General features: G+C 39.8%; 1 protein-coding gene across 8 annotated transcripts in view; it reads left to right on the top strand.

The window, feature by feature from the left end:
• SLC30A6 (solute carrier family 30 member 6) overlaps positions 1–24092 on the top strand; it is a 58352-nt gene continuing 34260 nt past the window's right edge. For 4 of the 8 annotated variants that reach the window (XM_074012026.1, XM_074012027.1, XM_045369540.2 and 1 more), the window contains exons 1-5: positions 1–63; positions 6942–7028; positions 10320–10404; positions 11604–11646; positions 18877–18942. Coding sequence is in view for 5 of the 8 variants with exons in the window: in XM_045369540.2 (XP_045225475.2) it covers positions 61–63; positions 6942–7028; positions 10320–10404; positions 11604–11646; positions 18877–18942 (284 nt within the window). In the remaining 3 variants the exon portion in view is untranslated. The remainder of the gene's footprint in view (positions 64–6941; positions 7029–10319; positions 10405–11603; positions 11647–18876; positions 18943–24092) is intronic. The other 4 variants (XM_074012025.1, XM_074012024.1, XM_015433823.3 and 1 more) reach the window with 3 other exon arrangements.

Below are 24092 nucleotides of genomic sequence, written 5' to 3'. Positions count from 1 at the left end.
GTTCTGGGAAAACTCGAGCACCAAGAAAGACTTCCGGCGGGAGCTGTGCAGCTCCTTATCATGGTGAGTTGGCTGTTGGGGTGAGGGTTTCGGCTGTAGCTGATTCGGTTTATCTTATCTGGTCCCTAAGCGGCCTTGAAATCCCTCAGCCACCCGGAGGAGGGGGCATTGAAGTTGAAGTCGGGGCCCCTTGGCTGGAGCGGCTGTCTCCCAAAATGTTCTCCTCAGAGTTCTGGTCCCCTTTGGTCCCTCACCTGTACCGCAGGCGCTCCCGAACCAGGCCCCGCTGCAGGCCGAGCTTTCAGCTCCTGGCGAGTTTCTGACTTCCCTCTGCCTAGATTTCTTTAATGTAATAAAAGTCTTTGCCAGCGTCAACAACTAGACCACTAACAAAAGATCTGAAAACAAGTCCACAGCAACAACTCTAATAGTGATTGTTAGAGCAGTGGCGATAACGCCAGCGGAAATAAAGAAGGTTATTAATAGGGTTTTAAGGCAGACGCCTCACTCTGCAATTTGGCTTTACTAAATATTAAGTAGCCTGATTACGGCAGCAACTTTCATAAGCGGAGTAACTACAGAAAGTCAAGGTGTTGGTAGGACGTCTTATTGCTGCTTTGTTTCTGCGTTTGTAGAAACTAATGGAAGACCCAGTAGACGTAATGGCTGTTGGGATATGGTGTTTTCTCTCAAATTTGTTAGAATTGGTCACTGTTTACCTTTAAAGCTCAAATATATAGCTATGAACTTTATTTAAAAATAAGCAGTTGGTTGGGATTTCAAGTGTCAGAGTGGTGTGTGCCTTTTGAAAATGCATTTATTAGAAAAATTCATGGAGTACTTATTGATAACCTACGTATGAAAGAGACCACATTTCTGTGCCTAAGCTTTTGTCACTGTACTAAGTTTTTTACATAAGTGGATATGGTCGGGAAAATGTCTTATTCACACTATGTTATGTAAATTTTCTGTAATCCTTTTGCACACAGAAAATGGGTAAAAGTTTACCCTTTTTGGCTAATGATCAAATAGCCTTCAGTTATGCTCTTTTTCAAAACATTCACCATTGTGTAGCTTGTAGCCAGAGTTATATTTCTAAAATTTGACTACATCACTCCCTTACTCAAATTTTTTCTTTCTTTTTTTTTTTTTTTTTTTGTAGCACTCAAGATAAAGTCCTGTTTAGCATGGCATGCGAAGCCACTCATTATCAAGCTTCTTACTTTTACAGCCTCTTTTGTTGTTGTTGCTGTTGTTGTTGTTTTTGAGATGGAGTTTCCCTCTTATTGACCAGGCTGGAGGGCAATGGCGCGATCTCGGCTCACCACAACCTCCGCCTCCCGGGTTCAAGCGATTCTCCTGCCTCACCTTCCCGAGTAGCTGGGATTACAGGAATGCACCACCACACCTGGCTAATTTTGTATTTTTAGTAGAGATGGGGTTTCTCCGTGTTGATCCGGTTGGTCTCGAACTCCTGACCTCAGGTGATCCTCCCGCCTCTGCCTCCCAAAGTGCTGGAATTGCAGTCGTGAGCCAGTGTGCCCGGCCACAGCCTCTTTTTTTTTTTTTAATGCATACACGTATGTAACATCCGTATTTCAGCCACAGTGAATAGCTTGCAAATCATGCTGTATGAATTGAGCCTTTGTACCAACTTTGCATATGCTCTTCCATCCCCCTGAATTGTTCCCTGTCCTCTACCGGCTGTCCTTATCAGAATAACCCTTATATATCCTTAACTATTTTTCATGAGCCTTTCCCCCATGTTCCAGTATACTGTTAGTTGCTTCTCCTTTGTGCTCTGGTGGTACCTTGTGCTTTTATACATACACACACACACCAGTTTTGTTACATAAAGCTGCACAAAACGAATGCATACAATAGAAACTTGCCTATAATACTGATGATTTGAAGGGATTTGAAGGTAAAGGGACAAGAGACTTAAAATTCAGAGGTCTTTCAGGTTGTACACCTTCATTAACTCACAGCCCTAATTTAATAAAGTAAAGCTTGAATCTCTTGTGCTTTTTACCATTAACATCTGTAATCCTTACAGACTGTGTTAAAATTGTATATTTATTTGTCCTTCTCACTTTCTAGACTAAGCTCATTGAGAGCAGGACCTATGTGTTTCACTCTGGTATTCCCGGAGCTTTGTATAGTGCCTGGCCCAGAGGAAGTTGTCAGTAAACATCTGTTTTATAAGACACTGAAAACCTATAGCACTGTATCTTTATGCTTGAAACATTAGTAATAGTCATGCAGGGAAACAGTATTTAAGGTTTATTTTAAAGGATATTGAGAAAAGGTTTTGTGTTTATTAAGAACATGCTATGTGAAAGCAGTACTTTCTTAGAAAATACAAAGAAAAATACAAATAAAACATCTGTTTTATAAAGCACTGAAAACCTATGGCACTATATCTTTATGCTTGAAACATTAGTATTAGTCATGCAGGGAAACATTTTTTAAGGTTTATTTTTTAAAATAAGTATTTTAAAATAAAATATTGAGAAAAAGGTTTTGTGTTTAAGAATATGCTATGTGAAAACAGTGCTTTCTTGGAAAATATAAATAATATAAATACATGATATTAAAATATGAATATATAAAAACAAAATATAAAGAAAAATAGCCTTTGTCAGTAGTGAAGTTACTAAATTATAAAGCAACGCAACAAGTTGAAGGCTATACTTTGATTAACGCAAAATAAGTGGCATTAAAAAAAACACTACAGTTTGGAATGATCTAGGAAGACTTCATTTAAGAAGTGAAACATGGGCCGGGCGCGGTGGCTCAAGCCTGTAATCCCAGCACTTTGGGAGGCCGAGACGGGCGGATCACAAGGTCAGGAGATCGAGACCATCCTGGCTAACACGGTGAAACCCCGTCTCTACTAAAAAAACACAAAAAACTAGCCGGGCGCGGTGGCGGGCGCCTGTAGTCCCAACTACTCGGGAGGCTGAGGCGGGAGAATGGCGTGAACCCGGGAGGCGGAGCTTGCAGTGAGCTGAGATCCGGCCACTGCACTCCAGCCTGGGCGGCAGAGCGAGACTCCGTCTCAAAAAAAAAAAAAAAAAGAAGTGAAACATGAAACTAAGTACTTTGTGCCTCACTCTAATACTCTTAATCTAGTACTTGTTTCTCATTATATGAATAAGAGCTTGGGTTAGACAGATCTGGCTTTTTCACGCAAGAGCGGTGTAATGAGACAAAGAGTAGACCAGTTTAACCGAAGTTGAGGGTTTCTATGTGGAGTAAGAGGTAAGACTGGAAAGAAACAGGCTAAGTCATTGAAAACCTGGAAATTCTGGTTGTAAAATTTGGAGTTTATTCTGATAGCAATGGAGAGCCAATATAATTTTAGGAAGAGTGATATGAGCATTAGGATTTTTGTTTTATTTTCATTGTCAGGATGGCATCAGAAGTGGCCTTCTGCCTCTTAGAAACCTTGTTGATTCTCTTAACCTGAAACTTAAAGTCGGCTAGGGTTAAACAGAAGATGTCCAAAAATAACAGTATTAAGGAGAATTTTTTAAATCTTTGGAACCAAAATATCTCACACGTAATTCCTTAAGAATATATATACATACGTATGTAATATTTATACATATGTGTGTGTGTATTTATTTATTTATTTATTTATTTATTTATTTTGAGATGGGGTCTTGCTCTGTGGCCCAGGCTTGCTCTGTGGCCCAGGCTGGAGTAAAGTGTGATCCTGGCTCACTACAGCTTTGACTTCCTGGGCTCATGCAATCCTCCCACCTTGGCGTCCTGAGTAGCTGGGACTACAGCCGTGTACCACCATGCCTAGCTAATTTTTTTCTTTTCAATTTTTTGTAGAGACAGGGTCTCAGTATATTGCCTAGGCTGGTCTTGAACTCCTGGGCTCAAGTGATCCTCCTGACTCAGCCACCCAGAGTGGTGGAATTACAGGCATGAGCCACTATGGCCAGCCAAGAAAAAAATATATTTATTAATATTAACATTTATTAACATCTAAAGTGAAAATAGCATATTCTTTTAAAACTGGATTAGCTTAGCTGTCAGGTTATACACACACAGTGGTCTTTATTTGGATATAAAAATGGTAACATTTTTCTGGTGCTTTATTTTTACTTTTTTCACCTTTCTATTATGAAAATTTTTATACATACACAGAAGTAGAGAGACCATAATATGAGCCCCCTTGTACCTGTCACGTGGCATCAACAATTATCAACACTCTGCTGTTGTTTTTCTTATGCCAAATATCTAGTGCTTGGCCTTTTTTCCTGCTTTTCCTGAGTCTCAGCATAACGCAACTAATGATGCCTAAGCTTTGAAGAGATGAGTTATCCCTCCTTATAACCACTTAATTGCTCTCTAGATGCTATGTAGGAAAATCATGCTTGCATTGGATTTGAAAGTTTTTTACATTTATTTTTTTATATATATATATATATATATTTTTTTTTTTTTTTTTTTTTTTTTTTGTGAGACGAAATCTCACTCTGTCACCCAGGCTGGAGTGCAGTGGCATAATCTCAGCTCACTGCAAGCTCTGCCTCCCGGGTTCGCGCCATTCTCCTGCCTCAGCCTCCTGAGGAGCTGGGACTACAGGCGTCCACTACCACGCCCGGCTAATTTTTGTATTTTTAGTAGGGACGGGGTTTCACCGTATTGGCCAGGATGGTCTCGATCTCCTGACCTCGTGATCTGCCCGCCTCAGCCTCCCAAAGTGCTGGGATATAGGCATGAGCCTCCGCGCCTGGCCTACATTTATAATTTTTTAATACCTCAGTTTCACTGCTTTCTGGGGCTTCAGTGTTTGAGTCAAATTGACCAACTTTAGTGAGGTAGAAATGTAATAAGGTTGGTATAGTGATTGTGGCTTTTACCATCTAGGAAAGTATTTCATTAAAATTCAAATCCAAAAATTTATGTTTGTGGCACTTAGCAATCAAATTACTGTGTATGAGCCATTTAAAATTGTGAAGGATTTTTTTCCCCCTGTAATGATACTTTCTTTTGGAATGACAAAATATTCTCTTTAAAAGTAGCTATAGGGTTTTGCTTTTGGAAACCTATACCAGAAAAATTAATAGGGCCATGCCAAATTTTCAGCATAAAAAAAGGCTAAGTATTTTTGAATGATAACTGAAACAATTAGTAATCAGATCTTTTGGCACTATTCCCGTTCTTACCAGTAGACATCACAAATTCGATTCATTATAGCACACACTTAAAGTACCGTTTTTTGCCTTCTTCATAGACATAAGTTTCTGCCTCATTATCAGTACTACATCATAGAAAAATGACAGGAATGGTTTTCACCAAATTTGGGACAATCTGATTTTTAATACGGCAAACAGGATATTCACTCCTTCGCCGCAGGATGAGACTGCAGTAGAGTGAATATCCTGTTTGCTGTGTAGCCTATGTTTAAAATCAGACTGTCTTCCTCAAAAGCAGCTGGAACTGAGGTTCAAGAGATGGATGTGACTGTGTATAGGGAGAGGCATACCATTTTTATTTTTAAAGTATCAACAGAAATCATGATTTCACATTAACAATACAAAGTCGCAAATGTGAAGAATGAGCAGGTATTGATTTGGCCAGCTTTATAAATGTGTAATTTTTAAAACTGGGTTATTTATCTTTTTAAAAATAATTTGTGGAAGCTCGTCGTGTATAGAGAAAATTGGCCTATTGTCTGTTGTGAATTACAATTTTTTTTTTCACAGTTTGACCTTAAATCTTTTTTCCCCCGTTAGGATATTACATTTGGCCATGAAATTATATAGTAAAATCAATCAATTTTTTTCCTTTAGAGCTTCTTGGTTTTTATGTCCTATTAAAAAAGGCTTCCCCCAAATCCCAGATTATAAAATAATACATCTAGGCTTTCTTCAATCAAGTACTCTGTAATTCTGTATTTTAATTTTCAAAATAATAACAAATTAGAGTAAGGAGTATGGTAAGAGTGAAACATTACCTTGATTAAAATACCATTTATTGACTGGCTTATATTTTCTCCCACTGATATTGGATACTGCCTTTCTCATAAGTTAATTTCTCATATGTGTTTGAACTCTCCTTTCTGCTAAGGCTTTCCCATATGATATCCTAAACTTGGGTGGTAAATCGCCTCAGTCTTCTCTCTCATTGGTGAGCCCTATCTTTACTATCCCCAAACTGTATACTAGCAGGGGCCAGGGAGACTAGCCAGGGTGTCAGATACTTTGACTGAATGCCTAAGAGAGAATCTCAGGTGTTTTACTATAATAGTTGCCTGAACTTGCTTTCTTTTTGAGACAGTCTTACTCTGTCACCCAGGCTAGAGTGCAGTGGCGCGATCTTGGCTTACCGCAAACTCCACCTCCCAGGCTCAAGAGATTCTCATCCCTCAGCCTCCTGAGTAGCTGGTATTACAGGTGTGCACCACCACACCCGGCCAATTTTTATATTTTTAGTAGAGATGGGGTTTCGCCATGAACTCCTGGCCTCAAGTGATCCCTCTGCCTCGGCCTCCCAAAGTGCTGGGATTACAGGCATGAGCCCCAAGCACTGCCACATATATAGCTTTAATTAGGTGAATTTTCAGTAGAAATTTCCAGTAGAGCTGTTTGGCAAACTGTTTCTTTTTTGGTTCAAATTGCCTTATCCATTTCTAAAAAGCCTGGTTTTGATTTCTGCTCAGCCATTTACTAGCTCTTTGACTTTGGATGGCTTACTAAAAGTTGTCTCCACCCACATAGGTTTATTGTGAATATTCAATCCATAAATACACATAAAGTATCTAGAATAAGTGCTTGGTGTATAATGAGTACTTAATAAATATTGGTTATTATTACCACTATCTCATACCATAGCATAGGAACCACTATATCATATCATAGGAACTCAGAAGATGATTAAATATTTAAATGCTGATTTGTATATTGTTTGTTTGAAAGGGGACAATTCATCTCTTTCGAAAACCACAAAGATCCTTTTTTGGCAAGTTGTTACGGGAATTTAGACTTGTAGCAGCTGACCGAAGGGTAAGTTATTCCTTAACCCCAATTTTAATTATTGCACAAACAACATTATAACATTGAAGAAAGATAATTTTTAAGGCAAATAGAAATCACTCCTGATCCCACCACACTGTTTTCATTTTTCTATGTTGGAAAAGTGTTTTTTTAGTGTAAAATTGCAGTCGTTTGGTGTTAAATTGTTTTGCTTTGGTAGGAATCTTCTGTTAAAGTTTTGATTCTAATTCTGAACTGTTTTAAAGAAAAATGGTTTTGTGGTTGCTTTTGGTTATTACGTTTTCAAAAAATTAAATGGATCCAATCTAAAGCCATGTTTTCTCTTTTATTTATTTATTTTTGAGATGGAGTTTCACTCTTGTTGCCCAGGCTGGAGTGCAATGGCATGATCTGGGCTCACCGCAACCTCTGCCTCCCGGGTTCAAGCGATTCTCCTGCCTCAGCCTCCCAAGTAGCTGGGATTATAGGCATGGGCCACCACGCTCGGCTAATTTTTTGTATTTTTAGTAGAGATGGGGTTTCTCCATGTTGGTCAGGCTGATCTCGAACTCCTGACCTCAGGTGATCTGCCCACCTCCACCTCCCAAAGTGCTGGTATTACAGGCCTGAGCTACCGCACCTGGCCCATGTTTTCTCATTTTTAATGTAGGGCAAGAAAAATATGTCATGTTTTGAGACTGTAAATAAAAAGATGTAATTGCCATCCTTTTAGGCCACCAATGTATACCTTCTAGTTACTGTGTTTCATGCTTCTCATTGTTGTCTAAATGATAAATTCTCTTAGGGAACTGACTATCTCTATTTTGCTCACCTTTTTATAGAAGTACAATATAAGCATCCAGTAAATATTTGATGACTTTTAAGTAAAGCCAGCTTCAATGAAACAATAATAAGCAGTACCAACGGGCAGTCCAATTGAAACTCTGCCATATTTTCACTATTTTTCAACTCCCTTATCTTCATTTGCTTCCTTATCCAGCTTAGATTCTATGCTCCATCATTATCATTTCCCTCCTTTTTCTTTTTTTTTGAGATGGAATCTTGCTATATTATCCAGGCTGGTCTTGAACTCCTGGGCTCAAGGGATCCTCCTGCCTCAGCCTCCTGAGTAGCTGGGATTGCAGGTGTACACCACCACTCCCAGCTGGTATCATTTTCTTTTATATACTTTCAGCTCTTTTGTGCTCCCCTTCCCTCTGTCTTAATTCCTGGAAAATCCCCAATCTTCATTAAGTTCACTTTCTTTTCTTTTCTGTTCTGTTCTGTTCTTAGACGGAGTCTTGCTCTGCCGCCCAGGCTGGAGTGCAGTGGCATGAGCTCAGCTCACTGCAACCTCCACCTCCCGGGTTCAAGCGATTCTCCTGCCTCAGCCTCCCAAGTAGCTGGGATTACAGGCACGTACCACCAGGCCCAGCTAATTTTTGTAGTTTTAGTAGAGATGGGGTTTCACCATGTTGGCCAGGATGGTTTCGATCTCCTGACCTCATGATCCGCCCTCCTCGGCCTCCCAAAGTGCTGGGATTATAGGCGTGAGCCACTGCGCCCAGCCAAGTTCACTTTCTTTCTACTCTCTACTTGCATCTAAGCAACTGAATGTAACCTGAGAGAAACAAAACCATGCAACTGGTCTCACTTTGAATTCATGATCAGACAGACCATTAGTGCTGCCTGTATTTCTTTCATTCTATACTTCCTTCGTTCATTCAATTTTCCAATTTCCTAGATGGCTATTTCATACCATGTTCTTTCATTTCTATCCTCAAGCTTCTAATACCATCTTCATCCTCACCCCTAAGCCAATGATCTTGCTTCCTGTTTCACCAAGGTAAAAGAAGTAATCAGAAGAAAACTTCTACATCCTGTCATTAGCACATCAGCCATCACTCTGCCTTCCCTCCTATTTCTCTGGACAAGCTTTCAGTTATCCTCTATAAAGCCAGTTCTTTCACTTGTTACCTACTGAAAGATGATGTTCGTATAATTGTTCTGTTTCTTGCATCATTGTTTTTCTTTTTTTTTTTTTTTTTTTTTGAGATGGAGTCTCGCTCTGTCACCCAGGCTGGAGTGCAGTGGCCGGATCTCAGCTCACTGCAAGCTCCGCCTCCCGGGTTTACGCCATTCTCCGGCCTCAGCCTCCCGAGTAGCTGGGACTACAGGCGCCCGCCACCTCGCCCGGCTAGTTTTTTGTATTTCTTAATAGAGACGGGGTTTCACCGTGTTAGCCAGGATGGTCTCGATCTCCTGACCTCGTGATCCGCCCGTCTCGGCCTCCCAAAGTGCTGGGATTATAGGCTTGAGCCACCGCGCCCGGCGCATCATTGTTTTTCTTGCATCATTCTCTTTCTTGCATCGTAATTACATGTTATAAGTTCCACTCTCAGGGCTGCTTCATTTCTCAGCTTCCTTTTGTAGCAAACCTCCTTGAACGACTTGTCAGTACACTGTATTCACCTTCTCTTCTCCCCATCTCTATTAAACACATACCAGTTTGGCACTGGTCCCCACTAATTTATGTAAACAGCTTTTACAAGGTAACCAAAAACCTCTGTGTTGCCAAAATCAAGATCTTTCCTTATGTCTCATCTTACTTGATTGATGTTGAACAGCCAAGGTCAGTACTTTCTTTTTTTTTTTTTTTTTTTTTTTGAGACAGTCTTGCTCTGTCGCCCAGACTGGAGTGCAGTGGCACAATCTCGTCTTACTGCAACCTCCGCTTCCCTGGTTCAAGCGATTCTCCTGTCTCAGCCTCCCAAGTAGCTGGGATTGCAGGCACCTGCCACCATGCCTGGCTGATTTTTTATTTCAGTAGAGATGGGATTTCACCATGTTGACCAGGCTGGTCTTGAACTCCTGACCTTCACCCGCCTCGGCCTCCCAAAGTGTTGGGATTACAGGCGTGAGCCATTGCACCTGGACAAGATTAGTAACTTTTAGGAACATCATTATGCCCTTTATTCAGATTCACCAGTTGCTTACATTTTGCCCCATTTGCTTCATCATTGTTTCTATAATATGTACCTATAGAGACAATATGCATATGTATATGTATTTTTCTCAACTATTTGAGAATTTCTATGTCAGAATTTATTTTCTCTTGAACAACTCTCCTTCTGGAATTATTCCTTTAAATTTGTATACTATAACTTAGCTGATGACACTTTTGGTAGATGTGTGACACAGACTTTTTGAAGGAAGTTATGTTTATTCCTTTGAATATCAGAGTATAAATTATAGCAACTTGAGCAGACCTTGTGAAATTTATCACTTGTGTACACATAAGAGTGATTTTTATTTTCACAGTCCTGGAAGATACTGCTCTTTGGTGTAATAAACTTGATATGTACTGGCTTCCTGCTTATGTGGTGCAGTTCTACTAATAGTATAGGTATGTCACCTTTGTATTTTTATGGAGTTGTTATTTTCACTTTTGTTTTTCTCATTGGAAATAAAGGTATATCTTATATAGAATATATTCTGAAATGTATTTAACTCAAATGATTTAAATAAGGGAATATATTTAAAACTTCCTTGTAAGCTATAAAATTTTGTTCATTTGTTAACATTGTATCTTTTCTTTTTTTAAAGTTTTTTCCTTTTAAAATATATTTTAAAGTAGCAGTGGGGTCTCACCATGTTGCCCAGGCTGGTCTCAAACTCCTGAGCTCAAACGATCTACCCACCTCGGCCTCCCAAAGTGCTGGGATTACAGGTGTAAGCCACAATGCCTGGCCATTTTCATTTTAAATAAGCTGTTATTAAAAAAAAAAAAATCATTAAATCTATTTGGAGATTTGTTTTTTTTTGTTTGTTTGTTTTTTTGGTTTTTTTTTTTTTGAGATGGAGTCTCACTCTGTTGCCAGGCTGGAATGCAGTGCTATAATCTTGGCTCACTGCATCCTCCGACTCCCTGGTTCAAGCGATTCTCCTGCCTCAGCCTCCCAAGTAGCTGGGATTACAGGCACGCACCACCAGGCCCAGCTAATTTTTGTCGTTTTAGTAGAGATGGGGTTTCACCATGTTGGCCAGGATGGTTTCAATCTCCTGACCTCATGATCCACCCACCTCGGCGTCCCAAAGTGCTGGGATTAGAGGTGTGAGCCACCGCTCCCAGCTGGAGATTTGTTTTTAATGTAATAGATTAAAACTTTAGTTTATACAGTTTATAAGTTAGATTTTGAGGTTTGTTGGCTTTTCTTTAAAAAGGGAATTCTGTAATTTTTTCTTGTATCTTAACTTTTTATGTTTTTTAATGCATTGTTCCTTTGTTCTGTTGTTCAAACAATACATTTGAAATAGTGCTGAGATTACAGAAGCAGGCAGAAAAATGGTCACAGGGCTTTTTAACATTCATTACTTCATTTTTCCTAATGGAGAAATCAGGTTGGGAGGTAAGCTTTTCTACCAACCAACTTTGGCTACATGTATTGATCAAATTTACTAGATAACTGGCAATATATCAGGTTGGCCAGTGACTCAAAAGTTTTTTTGGTGATGGATACCCCTGGTAGAAATAATTTGGGTGACTTGCTGTATTTTTTTAGAGGGGTCAGTAATATTTTAACCTTTTTTTTGGTTGTTTTGCAGCTTTAACTGCCTATACTTACCTGACCATTTTTGATCTTTTTAGGTAAGTTTTTAGGAAATCTTAATGTTTTGGAGCCAATAAGGAATTTGGTAGAAATGTGGTATAGCCATACAATTCAGCAATAAAAACAGCAGCTACTGATATCGTATAAGAAAACAATAAAAACATTATACTATGAAGACAGTCATAAAGGACCACATATTGTATGATTTCATTTATATGAAATGTCCAGAACAGGCAAGTCTATGGAGAGAAAAAGTAGATTATGAAGAAGTTTTCTTTGCTTAAAGGAAAGTAATCTAAATAAGTAAAATTATCAACATAGAACAAACACACAAACAACAATAATTAGAGACATAACAGTAATTAGAGACATAACAGTAATTAGAGGCTGGGTGGGGTGGCTCACGCCTGCAATTCCAGCACTTTGGGAGGCCAAGGCGGGTGGATCACTTGAGATCAGGAGTTTACGACCAGCCTGGCCAATGTAGTGAAACCCCATCTCTACTAAAAATACAAAATTAGCCAGGCATGGTGGCTTGTGCCTGTAGTCCCAGCTACTTGGGAGGGTGAGGTATAAGAATCGCTTGGACCCAGGAAGTGGAGGTTACAGTGAGCCGAGATTGTGCCACCACACTCCAGCCTAGGCAACAAGAGCAAAACTCAGTCTCAAAAAACAAAAAAACAAAACATTTATAAATTTGATTATATTAAAGTTAAAAACTCTAGGTAGCAAATGTCACCTTAAACAGAGAGTAACCTGAGAAGATACTTGCAATTCATACCTCAAAGGACTAATTTTGCTAATATTTGAAGGGCCCTACAATTTAATAAGACGAAGGCCCAATAAAAGAAAAGTAAGAAAAAAAATTTATAATACATACGAGAGTTTACAGAACAGGAACTATAAATGACACTTATGAAAAGTTGCTCATCTTCACTAACAGTAAGAGAAATGCAAATTAAAATTACTCCGAGATGCTGTTTTGCCTGTCACGTTGGGAAAGATTAAAAGATTTGAGTATAGCTGTGTTATTGAGTGTGTTAGGGAAACACGTGCTCTTTTGTTTTTAAAAAGATGGCTTTATTCGGCTGGGCGCAGTGGCTCATGCCTGTAATCCCAGCACTTTGGGAAGCTGAGGAGGGCGGATCACAAAGTCAGGAGTTCAAGACCAGCCTGGTCAATATGGTGAAACCCTGTCTCTACTAAAAATACAAAAATTAGCTGGGCATGGTGGTGGGCATCTGTAGTCCCATCTGCTTGGAAGGCTGAGGCAGGAGAATTGCTTGAACCTGGGAGGCAGAGGTTGCAGTGAGCTGAGATCGCGGCACTGCACTCCAGCCTGGACAACAGAGCGAGACCCCATCTCAAAAATCAAAACAACAACAACAAAAAAAAACACCAGTTCACTGTAAATGTGAATGTTTGAATGTTTATTTTTGGATTTTCAGGTCTGTCCCATTGATCTGTATGTCTGTCCTTTTATGCCAGTACCATCAGTCTTGATTATTGCAGCTCTGTAGTAGGTTTTGAAATTGGGAAGTATGAATATTCCAGCTTTGTTCTTTTTCAAGGTTGTTTTGGCTAAACAGGCATTCTTTTTGCTCAGGCTGGAGTGCAGTGGGTTGACTTCGGCTCACTACAGCCTCAGTCTTTACCTCCTGAGCTCAAATGATGCAACTCAGCCTCCTGAGTGAGTGGTACCACAAGCTTGTGCCACCACATTTGCCAATTTTTTGATATTTTGTAGAAATGAGGTCTTCCTATGTTGCCCAGGCAGGTCTCAAATTTCTGGGCTCAAGTGATCCTCCTGCCTTTCCCTCCCAAAGTGTTGGGATCACAAGCGTGAACCACTTGTCCTGGCTGGAAACAGGCACTTTTATACATTGCTGGTGGGAATATAAATTGGTGCAGCATCTCGAGGGCAGTTTGGCAATATCAATTAAATTTAGAAATGCACATAACTGGCCGGGCGCGGTGGCTCACACCTGTAATCCCAGCACTTTGGGAGGCCGAGGTGGGCGGATCACAAGGTCAGGAGATCGAGACCACGGTGAAACGCCGTCTATACTAAAAATACAAAAAATTAGCTGGGCGCGGTGGCGGGCGCCTGTAGTCCCAGCTACTCAGGAGGCTGAGGCAGGAGAATGGCGTGAACCCGGGAGGTGGAGCTTACAGTGAGCCGAGATCGCGCCACTGCACTCTAGCCAGGGGGACAGAGCAAGACTCTGTCTCAAAAAAAAAAAAAAAAAAGAAATGCCCATAACCTTAAACATAGCAGTTCCTTTTCTAGTAATTTATGCTACAGATACATTCCTGTGATCAAAAATGAGTTGCATATGAGGTTATTCAGTACAAAAGATTGGAAACAATCAGTATGTGAATGATGAAATAAATTATGGGGCATGTATACCCTGTATTTTGGTACATATATATCATAGAATTCTCAAACTTGACCATACATCAGAATTACTTGGAAGGTCTTGTTAAAATACATGTTGCTCCATTTCCAGAGTTACTTATTCAGAAGGCCTTGGGTAGGACCCAAGAATTTGCATTTCTAGCAACGGATGAAACCGATCCTGCTGGGTATAGGGAACCCACTTATCTATGTAATTAAATATTATGTAGCCTTAAACAACAAAGCCAAAGCATTTTATGGTTTAGAGGTCCTAATGAGGGGAAAAAGCAAGATATACAACAGTGTATATAGTATGCTGCAATTTGCATTAAAAAGGGGGAAAGAGTAAGAATACACACATGTTTACACATCCACACACTACAGTCATTTGCTTATATTTGCGTAAATATACATAGGAAGGATAAACAAGAAACTGATAGTAATAGGTGTCTTTAAGGAGGAAGACTCTGGCAGGGAGACGTAATTTAAAATCTTCCCACTATATATCTCTTTTGTAAATTTTGAATTTTAATTATATAAATAAAATGCCAATTTAAAAATAAATAAAAGCAGATTAAGTATGTTACAGCCAAGAGTGGTGTCTCGTGCCTGTAATCCCAGTGCTTTGGGAGGCTGAGGCAAGAGGACATTTGAGCCCAGGAGTTTGAGGCTGCAGAGAGCTATGATCTTAGCACTGTACTCCAGCCTCAGTGACAGAGAGATACCCTATAGACCAGGCACAGTGGCTCATGCCTGTAATCCCAGTACTTTGAGAAGCCAAGGTGAAAGGACCGCTTGAGCCCAGGAGTTCAAGATCAGCCTGGGCAATACAGTGAAACCTCGTCTCTACAAAAAATTTTAAAAATTAGCCAAGTGTGGTGGTACACACCTGTAATCCCAGCTACTTACTGAATAGTAGGCATTAGGATCACTTGAGCCCAAAAGGTTAAGGCTGCAGTGAGCTATGATTGCACCATTGTACTCCAGTCTTGGGTCTTGGTGACAGACTGATACCTGTCTCAAAAAAAAAAAGGATTTTATTTTATTTATTTTTGAGACAGGGTCTCACCTGTCACCCAGGCTGGAGTGCAGTGGCACGATCTTGGCTCACTGCATGCATCCTCCGCCTCCTGGGCTCAAGCGATTCTCCTGTCTTAGCCTTCCGAGTAGCTGGGGTTACAGGTGCCCACCACCATGCCCGGCTAATTTTTGTATTTTTAGTAGAGATGGGGTTTCACCATGTTGGCCAGGCTGGTCTTGAACTCCTGACCTCAGGTGGTCCTCCCGCCTCAGCCTCCAGAAGTGCTGGGATTACAGGCGTGAACCACCACACTCAGCCCCTTCATACACTTTAAAAAAGTTACTTTGGGGAATAATTATTAATGTTCCCAACCATATTTGATAATAATAAACTAATGGTAATAAAAATAGTAACATTTTAAAACTAAAGTAATGTTGTTTCCCTAATGTCTTAAGGTTCATAAGGAAAATCTTTTCATTTAATTTGAAGAAGTTTCTTTCTTTAGAGGCTCATAATCTGCCATGTGAATTAGCTATCGATATATATTGTTTCAGATGAAAGGTGTGATTTACATTCATTTAGAGCTTCATTAACATCCAAACACAGAAGAAAGTGGTTATCTGATTTTAGACTGTTGTTAATAAATGCTACTGTTTTACAAAGAGGTGTAGAAATATATTTTAATGGAGAACATTAATACCAAAGTGGTGTTATTAAACTATGGAAATTAAAATAATTTATGCATATAAATAAAATCAAACATATTGAATGATTTGTTAATAAATGGGTGCTGATTTTTAGATTTATGTAGTAATGGGAAGTAAGTTCAATTAGTGTACCATATTTCATCAAACATTAGATGTTAAGAGTTTTAAGACAAATACTTATTTTATGTGTCCCCAAGAAAAATGCTGCTAATTCAACTGTGATGTACTGTAAGTTGTAAGACTAACCCTGATTTGAGGAGTATTAAGATGTGAAAAAAATATGTGCTTCTTAAAAGTGATGAACTGTAGAAAAAGTTTCAGAGATTTTTATCCACTTTTAAGGGTAAAATTTTCAAAAGTTAATGTTTAGACACTGAATTTTTCAAATTTCTTATTAGTAACAAATATCATCTATAGAGTATTATTTACAAAGAAATATTTTACAATTAATAATTGAAGCTTTGGCCGGGCGAGGTGGCTCACGCCTGTAATCCCAGCACTTTGGGAGGCCGACGCTGGCAGATTCCCTGAGCTCAGGAGTTGGAAACCACCCTGGGCAACATGGTAAAAACCCATCTCTACTAAAATACCAGAAAATGAGGTGGGCATGGTGGCGCACTCTTATAATCTCAGCTACTCGGGAAGCTGAGGTGGGACAATCGCTTGAGCTTGGGAGGTAGAGGTTGCAGGAGCCAGGATTGTGCCACTGCACTCCAACTTGGGCGACAGAGTGAGACTCCGTCTCAAAAAAAAAAACATAAATAAATAAATTAATGATTGAAGCTTCAATTGTATATTTCGTTTTTCTTTTCTTTTCTTTTTTTTTTTTTTTTGAGACAGGGTATTGCTCTGTCACCCAGGCTGAGTACAGTGACATAGTCATGGCTCACTGCAGCTGCAATCTCCTTGACTCAGGCGATCCTCCTACCTCAGCCTCTGGGGTAGCTGGGACTACAGGTACTCACCACCACACCTGGCTAATTTTTGCATATTTTTGTGGTGACAGGGCATGACATGTTGCCTAGGCTGGTCTTGTACTCCTGGGCTGTCAAATGATCCACCTGCCCTGACCTCCCAGAGTGCTAGGATTACAGGCATGCGCCACCATGCCCAGCCTAATTGTATATTTCTGACTGCAGAAACTCATTTGGCTGCCTTTATCCAATGCAATTTCAAAAATCATCCATCCATTCAAAACCAACCTAGATTATTTGCTTAACTTCAATGTAAATACCATATTCTTGCTACTTACATGAATTGGAAATGAGGTTAGCACACTATATGAACCCTGTCATGAGTGTGAAGTACTCTCAAGGAGTTAGCTGGGGCTCTTTTGATTGCAGCCATCAGACTTCCACTGGAGCTATACTGGGGGAGCAAAGGTGTAGGATACTTAATTCTACAGATTCAGGGGTGTTAATGGAATCTGAGGGCAGAGGTTTAGCTGGGCTCCATTGTAAGAATCAAACTTCTCCTTATCTGTCATCTCTGTTCCCTGTGTGTGGACATTGTTGAGCTATTTTCTTCCTGTAGACCAGCATTCCCTACTCCCAAATCCGGGGATAGAAATATAAATACTGCTCCAAATTTTCAGATTTGCATTTCCATCATTCAATAAAGCAGCCAAATTAAGCCTGGAATGCTTTGGTTCCAGTTCCAAATCCTACTTCCAAATCCAGAGCAGCATTTTGACCCAGCTTAGGTTACATGCATCAGGTGTCTGTCTGTGGATGAGTCAGCTGTGGCCAGGGAGTAGGGTCATGTTAAGAACATACCAGTTCCCAGCCAGGCTCGGTGCCTCGCACCTGTAATCCCAGCACTTTGGGAGGCCAAGGTGGGTGGATTACAAGGTCAGGAGTTCAAGACCAGCCTGGCCAACATGGTGAAACCTCATCTCTACTAAAAATACAAAAGTTAGTCGGGCATGGTGGTGCATGCCTGTAATCCCAGCTACTCAGGAGGCTGAGGCAGGAGAATCACTTCAACCCAGGAGGCGGAGATTGCAGTGAGCCGAGATCGCACCATTGCACTCCAGCCTGGGCAATAGAGTGAGACTCCATCTAAAAAAAAGAACATATACCAGTTCCTGCTGTAAGTTTATAGATGGAGAAAAAAAATGAAGGATAGTTAATAACTGAGAATTAAGAATTGTGAGCTAGGGAGAGAGACTCTTGGCTCCCTGCTTCATGGAGCCTTTCATATTTCCATTTAGGGATTACAAAATACTTTGATGTCTTCAAGATCCATGAGATAGGAGTATATTATAAGGATGGCTTTTCAGCCAGGCGCGGTGGCTCACGCCTTGTAATCCTAGCACTTTGGGTGGCCAAGGTGGGTGGATCATTTGAGGCCAGGAGTTCGAGACCAGCCTGGCCAACATGGTGAAACCTCATCTCTACTAAAAAAAAATACAAAAATTAGCTGGGCATGGTCGTTCACACCTGTAATCACAGCTACTTGGGAGGCGGAGGCAGGACAATCACTTGAACCCGGAAGGAAGAGGTTTCAGTAAGCCGAGATGGCACTACTGCACTCCAGAGCAAGACTCTGTCTCAAAAAAAAAAAAAAAAAAAAAAGAATGCCTTTTATTAATCAGGTAACTAACATATTTAATTGGGTCTAACACAGATAGTTGTTACCTCAATTTCATATTGTAGTAACTTGTTTTAGAGGGAATCTCTACTACACTTGGAAAATGAACATAGTTTTATCTCAGTCAAAATGTTGTCAAGGTATTATTAATATTTATTTTAACTTTTAACAAAGATGAAGCGTATCAAAGATAAAATTGTATGTGTCATTTTTTAGCATTTTCAGTTACAGAAACCATTTAGGGTGGATAACATTGTGTAGTAGAAGTATGAGGTTAGGTTCTACTTAACTGACTTGATGTATTATAACTTTATTCTGTTCCTTCACATGTTAAAATCTTACAAGTATACCACACGTTCAGATGCTCACTATGATTAGATGGTAAACTACTAGAATTAATTATCTTAATAAATTATTAGAGTAATTTATTATTAATTTAGTCTGTGCAAACACGGATAACTTTCAACCACTTAGGAATTCTGAAAACTTAATTTCTCTTCACATGTTCTCTTCTAGTTCTAACACTAAATTTATTTTTGTTTTTACTTAGTTTAATGACATGTTTAATAAGTTACTGGGTAACAATGAGGAAACCTAGCCCTGTCTATTCATTTGGGTAAGTTCAAATTATTTTATTTTTTGCTAACTTATGACTACTAAAATATTATTTATAGTAGACAATAAAGATCTAGCTAGAGTATTCCTGGAAAATAAATGCTGCGTACTTAGTGAAATGATGATCAGATAGTGAAAACAGATAGGCTGGGCACAGTGGCTTACACCTGTAATCCCAGCACTTTGGGAGGCTGAGGCACACAGATCACCTAAGGTCAGGAGTTCGAGACCAGCCTGGCCAACATGGCAAACCCCTATCTCTACTAAAAATACAAAATTCATCCGGGTGTGGTGGCGTGCACCTGTACTTCCAGCTACTTGAGAGGCTGAGACAGGAGAATCGCTTGAACCCAGGAGGCGGAGGTTGCAGTGAGCCAAGATCATGCCATTGCACTCCAGCCTGGACGACAGAGCAAAACTCCGTCTCAAAAAAAACAAAAGAAAATAGATAGAAAAGCATCTTCCAAGAAACAAACATTTAAGGTATAAATCATATTAAAATGAAATGTTCACATTAGGTTTTTTACATTTTATAAAGCAAATATTTAAAGTTCACATTAAGTTCTTTAATATTTTGGGAATTTATTTTAGCTAGAGCAAGTACAAAGGATTTTTATGTTAGTGTATCTTCTAGATGTTAAATAAATGTGACATAGTTTAATACTAGGCAGTGGTAAAGATGGATTTTCATCTGAAACTGGATTTGTGATAGCAGTGGGTCAACAAATAATTTGAGATTTGTTTCCATAATTTTAAAAATTACTGAGGCCAGGTGCGGTGGCTCACACCTGTAATCCTAGCACTTTGGTAGGCTGAGGCGGGAGGATTGTTTGAGTTAGAAGCCAGCCTGGGCAACATAGTGAGACCTGTCGCTACAAAAATTTTTTTTAAATTATTGTACATGGTGGTATATACCTGTGGTCCCAGCTGCTTGGGAGGCTGATGTGGGAGGATTGCTTAAGCCCAGGAGTTTGAGGCTGCAGTGAGCTATAATTTCATCACTGCATTACAGGTGGCAAGAGTAAGACCCTGTCTCAAAAAAAAAAAAAAAAAAAGAAAAATACTGAAAGTTGAAAGGAAATAATCTTTTATATTAAAGGTTTAAAAATGTATTTAAACATGAGTTCCTTTTAGATTCTAGGAAACAACTTGAAATAATTTTACTTTATTATTATTATTTTTACCTGAAGAGGCATATCAACCAAGGAATTTTACTTTAGTAAAGAAACTTTTGGACCAAACTTACTCTTCTTTTCTACCATACCATTCGTTGGGACTATATTCTTTTGAACAAAATTAGGTTTTATTAAACAATGGGAAGAAGTAAATATAAAATTTTAATGCAAAATAAGGATTTTTATAAGTCATAAATCAAAATGAATTTTTAAAAAATATTTATTATTTTTAATTTTATTTATTTTTTGAGACAGAGTCTCACTCTGTCACCTAGGCTGGAGTGCAGTGGCGTGATCTGGGCTCACTGCAGGCTCTGCCTTCCAGGTTCAGGCGATTCTTCTGCCTCAGCCTCCCGAGTAGCTGGGATTACAGGTGTGTGCCACCACACCTGGCTAATTTTTTTTTTTTTTGTATTTTTAGTAGAGATGGAGTTTCACCATGTTGGCCAGGCTGGTCTTGAACTCCTGACCTCAGATGATCCACCCACCTCTGCCTCCCAGAGTGCTGGGGGATTACAGGTGTGATCCTTCACACTTGGCCTTTTTTTTTTTTTTTTTTGACAGTTTTGCTGTGTTGCCCAGGCCGAAGTGCAGTGGTGTGATCTTGGCTCATTGCAACCTCCACCCACCAGATTCCAGCGATTCTCATGCCTCAACCTCCGGGATATCTGGTATTACAGGTGTGCACCACCACACTCAGCTAATTTTTATATTGTTAGTAGAGATGGAGTTTCGCCATGTTGGCCAAGCTGGTGTCCAGCTCCTGGCCTCAAAGTGCCAGGTCCAGCCTGTGTCACTGAAATTTGATAGAGTTGCATTATCACTATGATGATCAGTTGTAAGGTGTAGATATATCCATATAAGGAAATCTGTCACTGCAAGTTACAGAAATCTAACTTAGTTTGGGGCCTGGCGCGGTGACTCATGCCTGTAATCCCAGGACTTCGGGAGGCCAAGGTGGGTGGATCACCTGAGGTCAGGAGTTTGAGACCAGGCTGGCCAACATGGCGAAATGCCATCTCTACTGAAAACACACACAAAAATTAGCTGGGTGTGGTGGCAGGCGCCTATAATCCCAGCTGCTTGGGAGGCTGAGGCAAGAGAATCACTTGAACCTGGGAGGCAGAGGTTGCAGTGAGCCAAGATCATGCCACTGCACGCCAGCCTGGGCGATGGAGCGAGACTCTGTCTCAAAAAAATTAGTTTGGGGAGTCAGATGCAGTGGCTCATGCCTATAGTCCCAGCATTTTGGGAGGCCCAGGTGGTCAATCACTTGAGCTTAGGAGTTTGACACCATCCTAAGCAAAGAACGAGACCCTGTCTCTACAAAAAAATATAAAAATACAAAAATATGCTGGGTGTGATGGGGTTTGCCTGCATTCCCAGCTACTCAGGAGACTGAATTGGGAAGATGGCTTGAACCTGGGAGGCAGAGGTTGCAGTGAGCTGAGATGGTGCGACTCTACTACTCCTGCCTGGGTGACAGAGCCAGACCCTGTCTCAAAAAAAAAAAAAAAGAAAAAAGAAAAAAGAAAAATGAGTTTGGGGGGAAAAAATGGGAGGACTTTTACAATTTCTATAACCAAACTACTATGGGAAGACAGTAACTGGTGCAGGCACTAGACCACTGAGGACATTGTCATTTTTTTTTTTTGCCTCCCAGGCCTGCTTTTCTCTGCATGTCATGTTCAGTCTCTCAGACGACTTTTCTCCTCCAGTCTGGAATGATACTCCTAGCAAGACCTTAATTCACACCTTCTCACCTTCATCCTAGAGAGGAAATAATAAATTATGACTGTTAAAATGATATTTATGGTAGGCAATAAAGAGCTAGCTAGAGTATTTCTGGAAAATAAATACTGCCTAGTTCAGAAAATCATGAGAACTGTTGCTTGGGCCAGCTTGGAACAGGCATCAGTCTTTATAGATCAGTTACTGTGGATAGAAGACAAGGTCATGTAAGGACATGACAGCTCCCATTTTGGCTCACTTGCTTAGAGTGAACAGGAAAGAAAGGAGGAGTTAAGCAATAAAGTTAAACACTCAAATATAGTTGCAATCAGTCACATAGCTGAAGTATCACATATATCTGGAGACTTCAAAATCCAGTTCTCTAGGCCTGAGAACTATCTAGAATTTCAGACTACCTTCTTGATAGCTTCACATGGATGTCTAATTGGTGTCTTAAACTTAGGAAAAAATTCTTGGTTTCTTCCCCAAAAACCTATTCCTTTGTAGTTTTTCCCATCTCAGCAAATACCATCAGCACTTTGTTGCTCAAACAAAAAATTCTGGGAATTTCTGTTGATTACTGTCTCTCATCACCCACATTTAATCTATTAGCAGATTAATTATGTCAAGGTAACCTACAAACACATCCAGAATTAACCCCCAATCCCATTTCTATCTCCACTACTGCCATCCCAGACCAAGCTACTTTGATTTGCAGCCAGTGTTTTTCTTTTTAAACCTGTATCATATTATCACTGTCCCCTTAAAACCATCCAGTTGTTTCCCATAATACTTAGAATAAAATCCTAACTCCTTTTTCTAATTTACAAGCCCCTTATATGATCAGGACCCTGCCTACTTTTCTTCAACTTAATCCTCTCATGCCCTCTATAGGACACTGACTTTCTTTCTGTTGTTTGAACGCTACTCATTCCTATTTTAGGGCCTTTGTATAAGATCTGCCTGATATGCTCGTCACCTGATCTTTGCAAGGCTGGCTCCATCGTGTTATTCGTATCTTAATATCACTAAATGCTAATTTCCATTAAGTGACTGAACAGCCCAATCAAAAATAGTCATCTGGTTAATCTCTTGTCACATCAGACTACTATAATTCTCTGTACAGAACTTACCAAACCAGGTATTTGTTTTTCTGTCCCTACCCTTTAAAATGTAAATTTCATAGCTGGGTGCAGTGGCTTATGCCTGTAATCCCAGCACTTTGGGAAGCCGAGGTGGGAGGATCATCTGAGGTTAGGAGTTTGAGACCAGCCTAACTAACATGGTGAAACCTTATTTCTACTAAAAATACAAAAATTAGCCAGGCGTGGTGGTGCGAGCCTGTCGTCCCACCTACTCATGAGATTGAGGCAGGAGAATCACTTGAGATGGGGAGGCGGATACTGCAGTGAGCGGAGATGGTGCCACTATACTCCATCTTCCATCTCAAAAAATAAGAAAAAAAAAAGTAAATTTCGTGAAAGTAGAGACCCTGTCTTGTTTTCTGTAATATCTTTTTGCAACTTAATGAATTTTAAGAAAGGAATACATTTGTATAGCCACTATCTGGATCATGATATACAACATCACAAGTCCCCAAAAACCTCCCTTCATGTCCATTCAGACCCTACCAGAAGTAACTGGTAATGTGACCTCTAACATTGCATATTAGTTTTGCCTGTTTCTGAGTATCCTGTAGATGGAATATAGTATGTGCTATCTTGTTCATTCTTGTTCTTTGCTATCATATTCCATTATATGACTATATCACAAATTGCTTAATTGTTAAGGACATTTAGATGACTTTCACTTTTTAGCCATTATAAATAAAACTACTTCTGAACATTCTTGTATATATCTTTTAGTGCACATATGTACCCATTTATGTTGGGTATGTATCTTTGAGTGGAATTAGTTTGGATTTGCATGTTCATTATTAAAAGATAAGATAATACCAAACCGTTTTCCAGAGCAGTTTTACCAATGTATACTCCCACTGGTAGTGTTTGAGAGTTGCAGTTGCTTCGTGTCCTTGCCAACAGTTGGTATTGTCTTTTTTTTTTTTTAATCTTTTTTTTAAGGCAGCGTCTCACTTGGTCACCCAGACTGGAGTGCCGTGGCGCGACCTCGACTCACTGCAACCTCCGCCTCCCGGATTTAAGTGATTCTTGTGCCGCAGCCTCCTGAGTAGCTGAGACTACAGGCATGCACCACCATGCCTGACTAGTTTTTTTTATTTTTTTAT

Source organism: Macaca fascicularis, chromosome 13 (genome assembly GCF_037993035.2).
Source record: "Macaca fascicularis isolate 582-1 chromosome 13, T2T-MFA8v1.1".
NCBI classification, from domain to species: domain Eukaryota; kingdom Metazoa; phylum Chordata; class Mammalia; order Primates; family Cercopithecidae; genus Macaca; species Macaca fascicularis.
The sequence above is the reverse complement of the archived record's forward strand: the minus strand, read 5'-3'. Positions and strand labels throughout refer to the sequence as shown.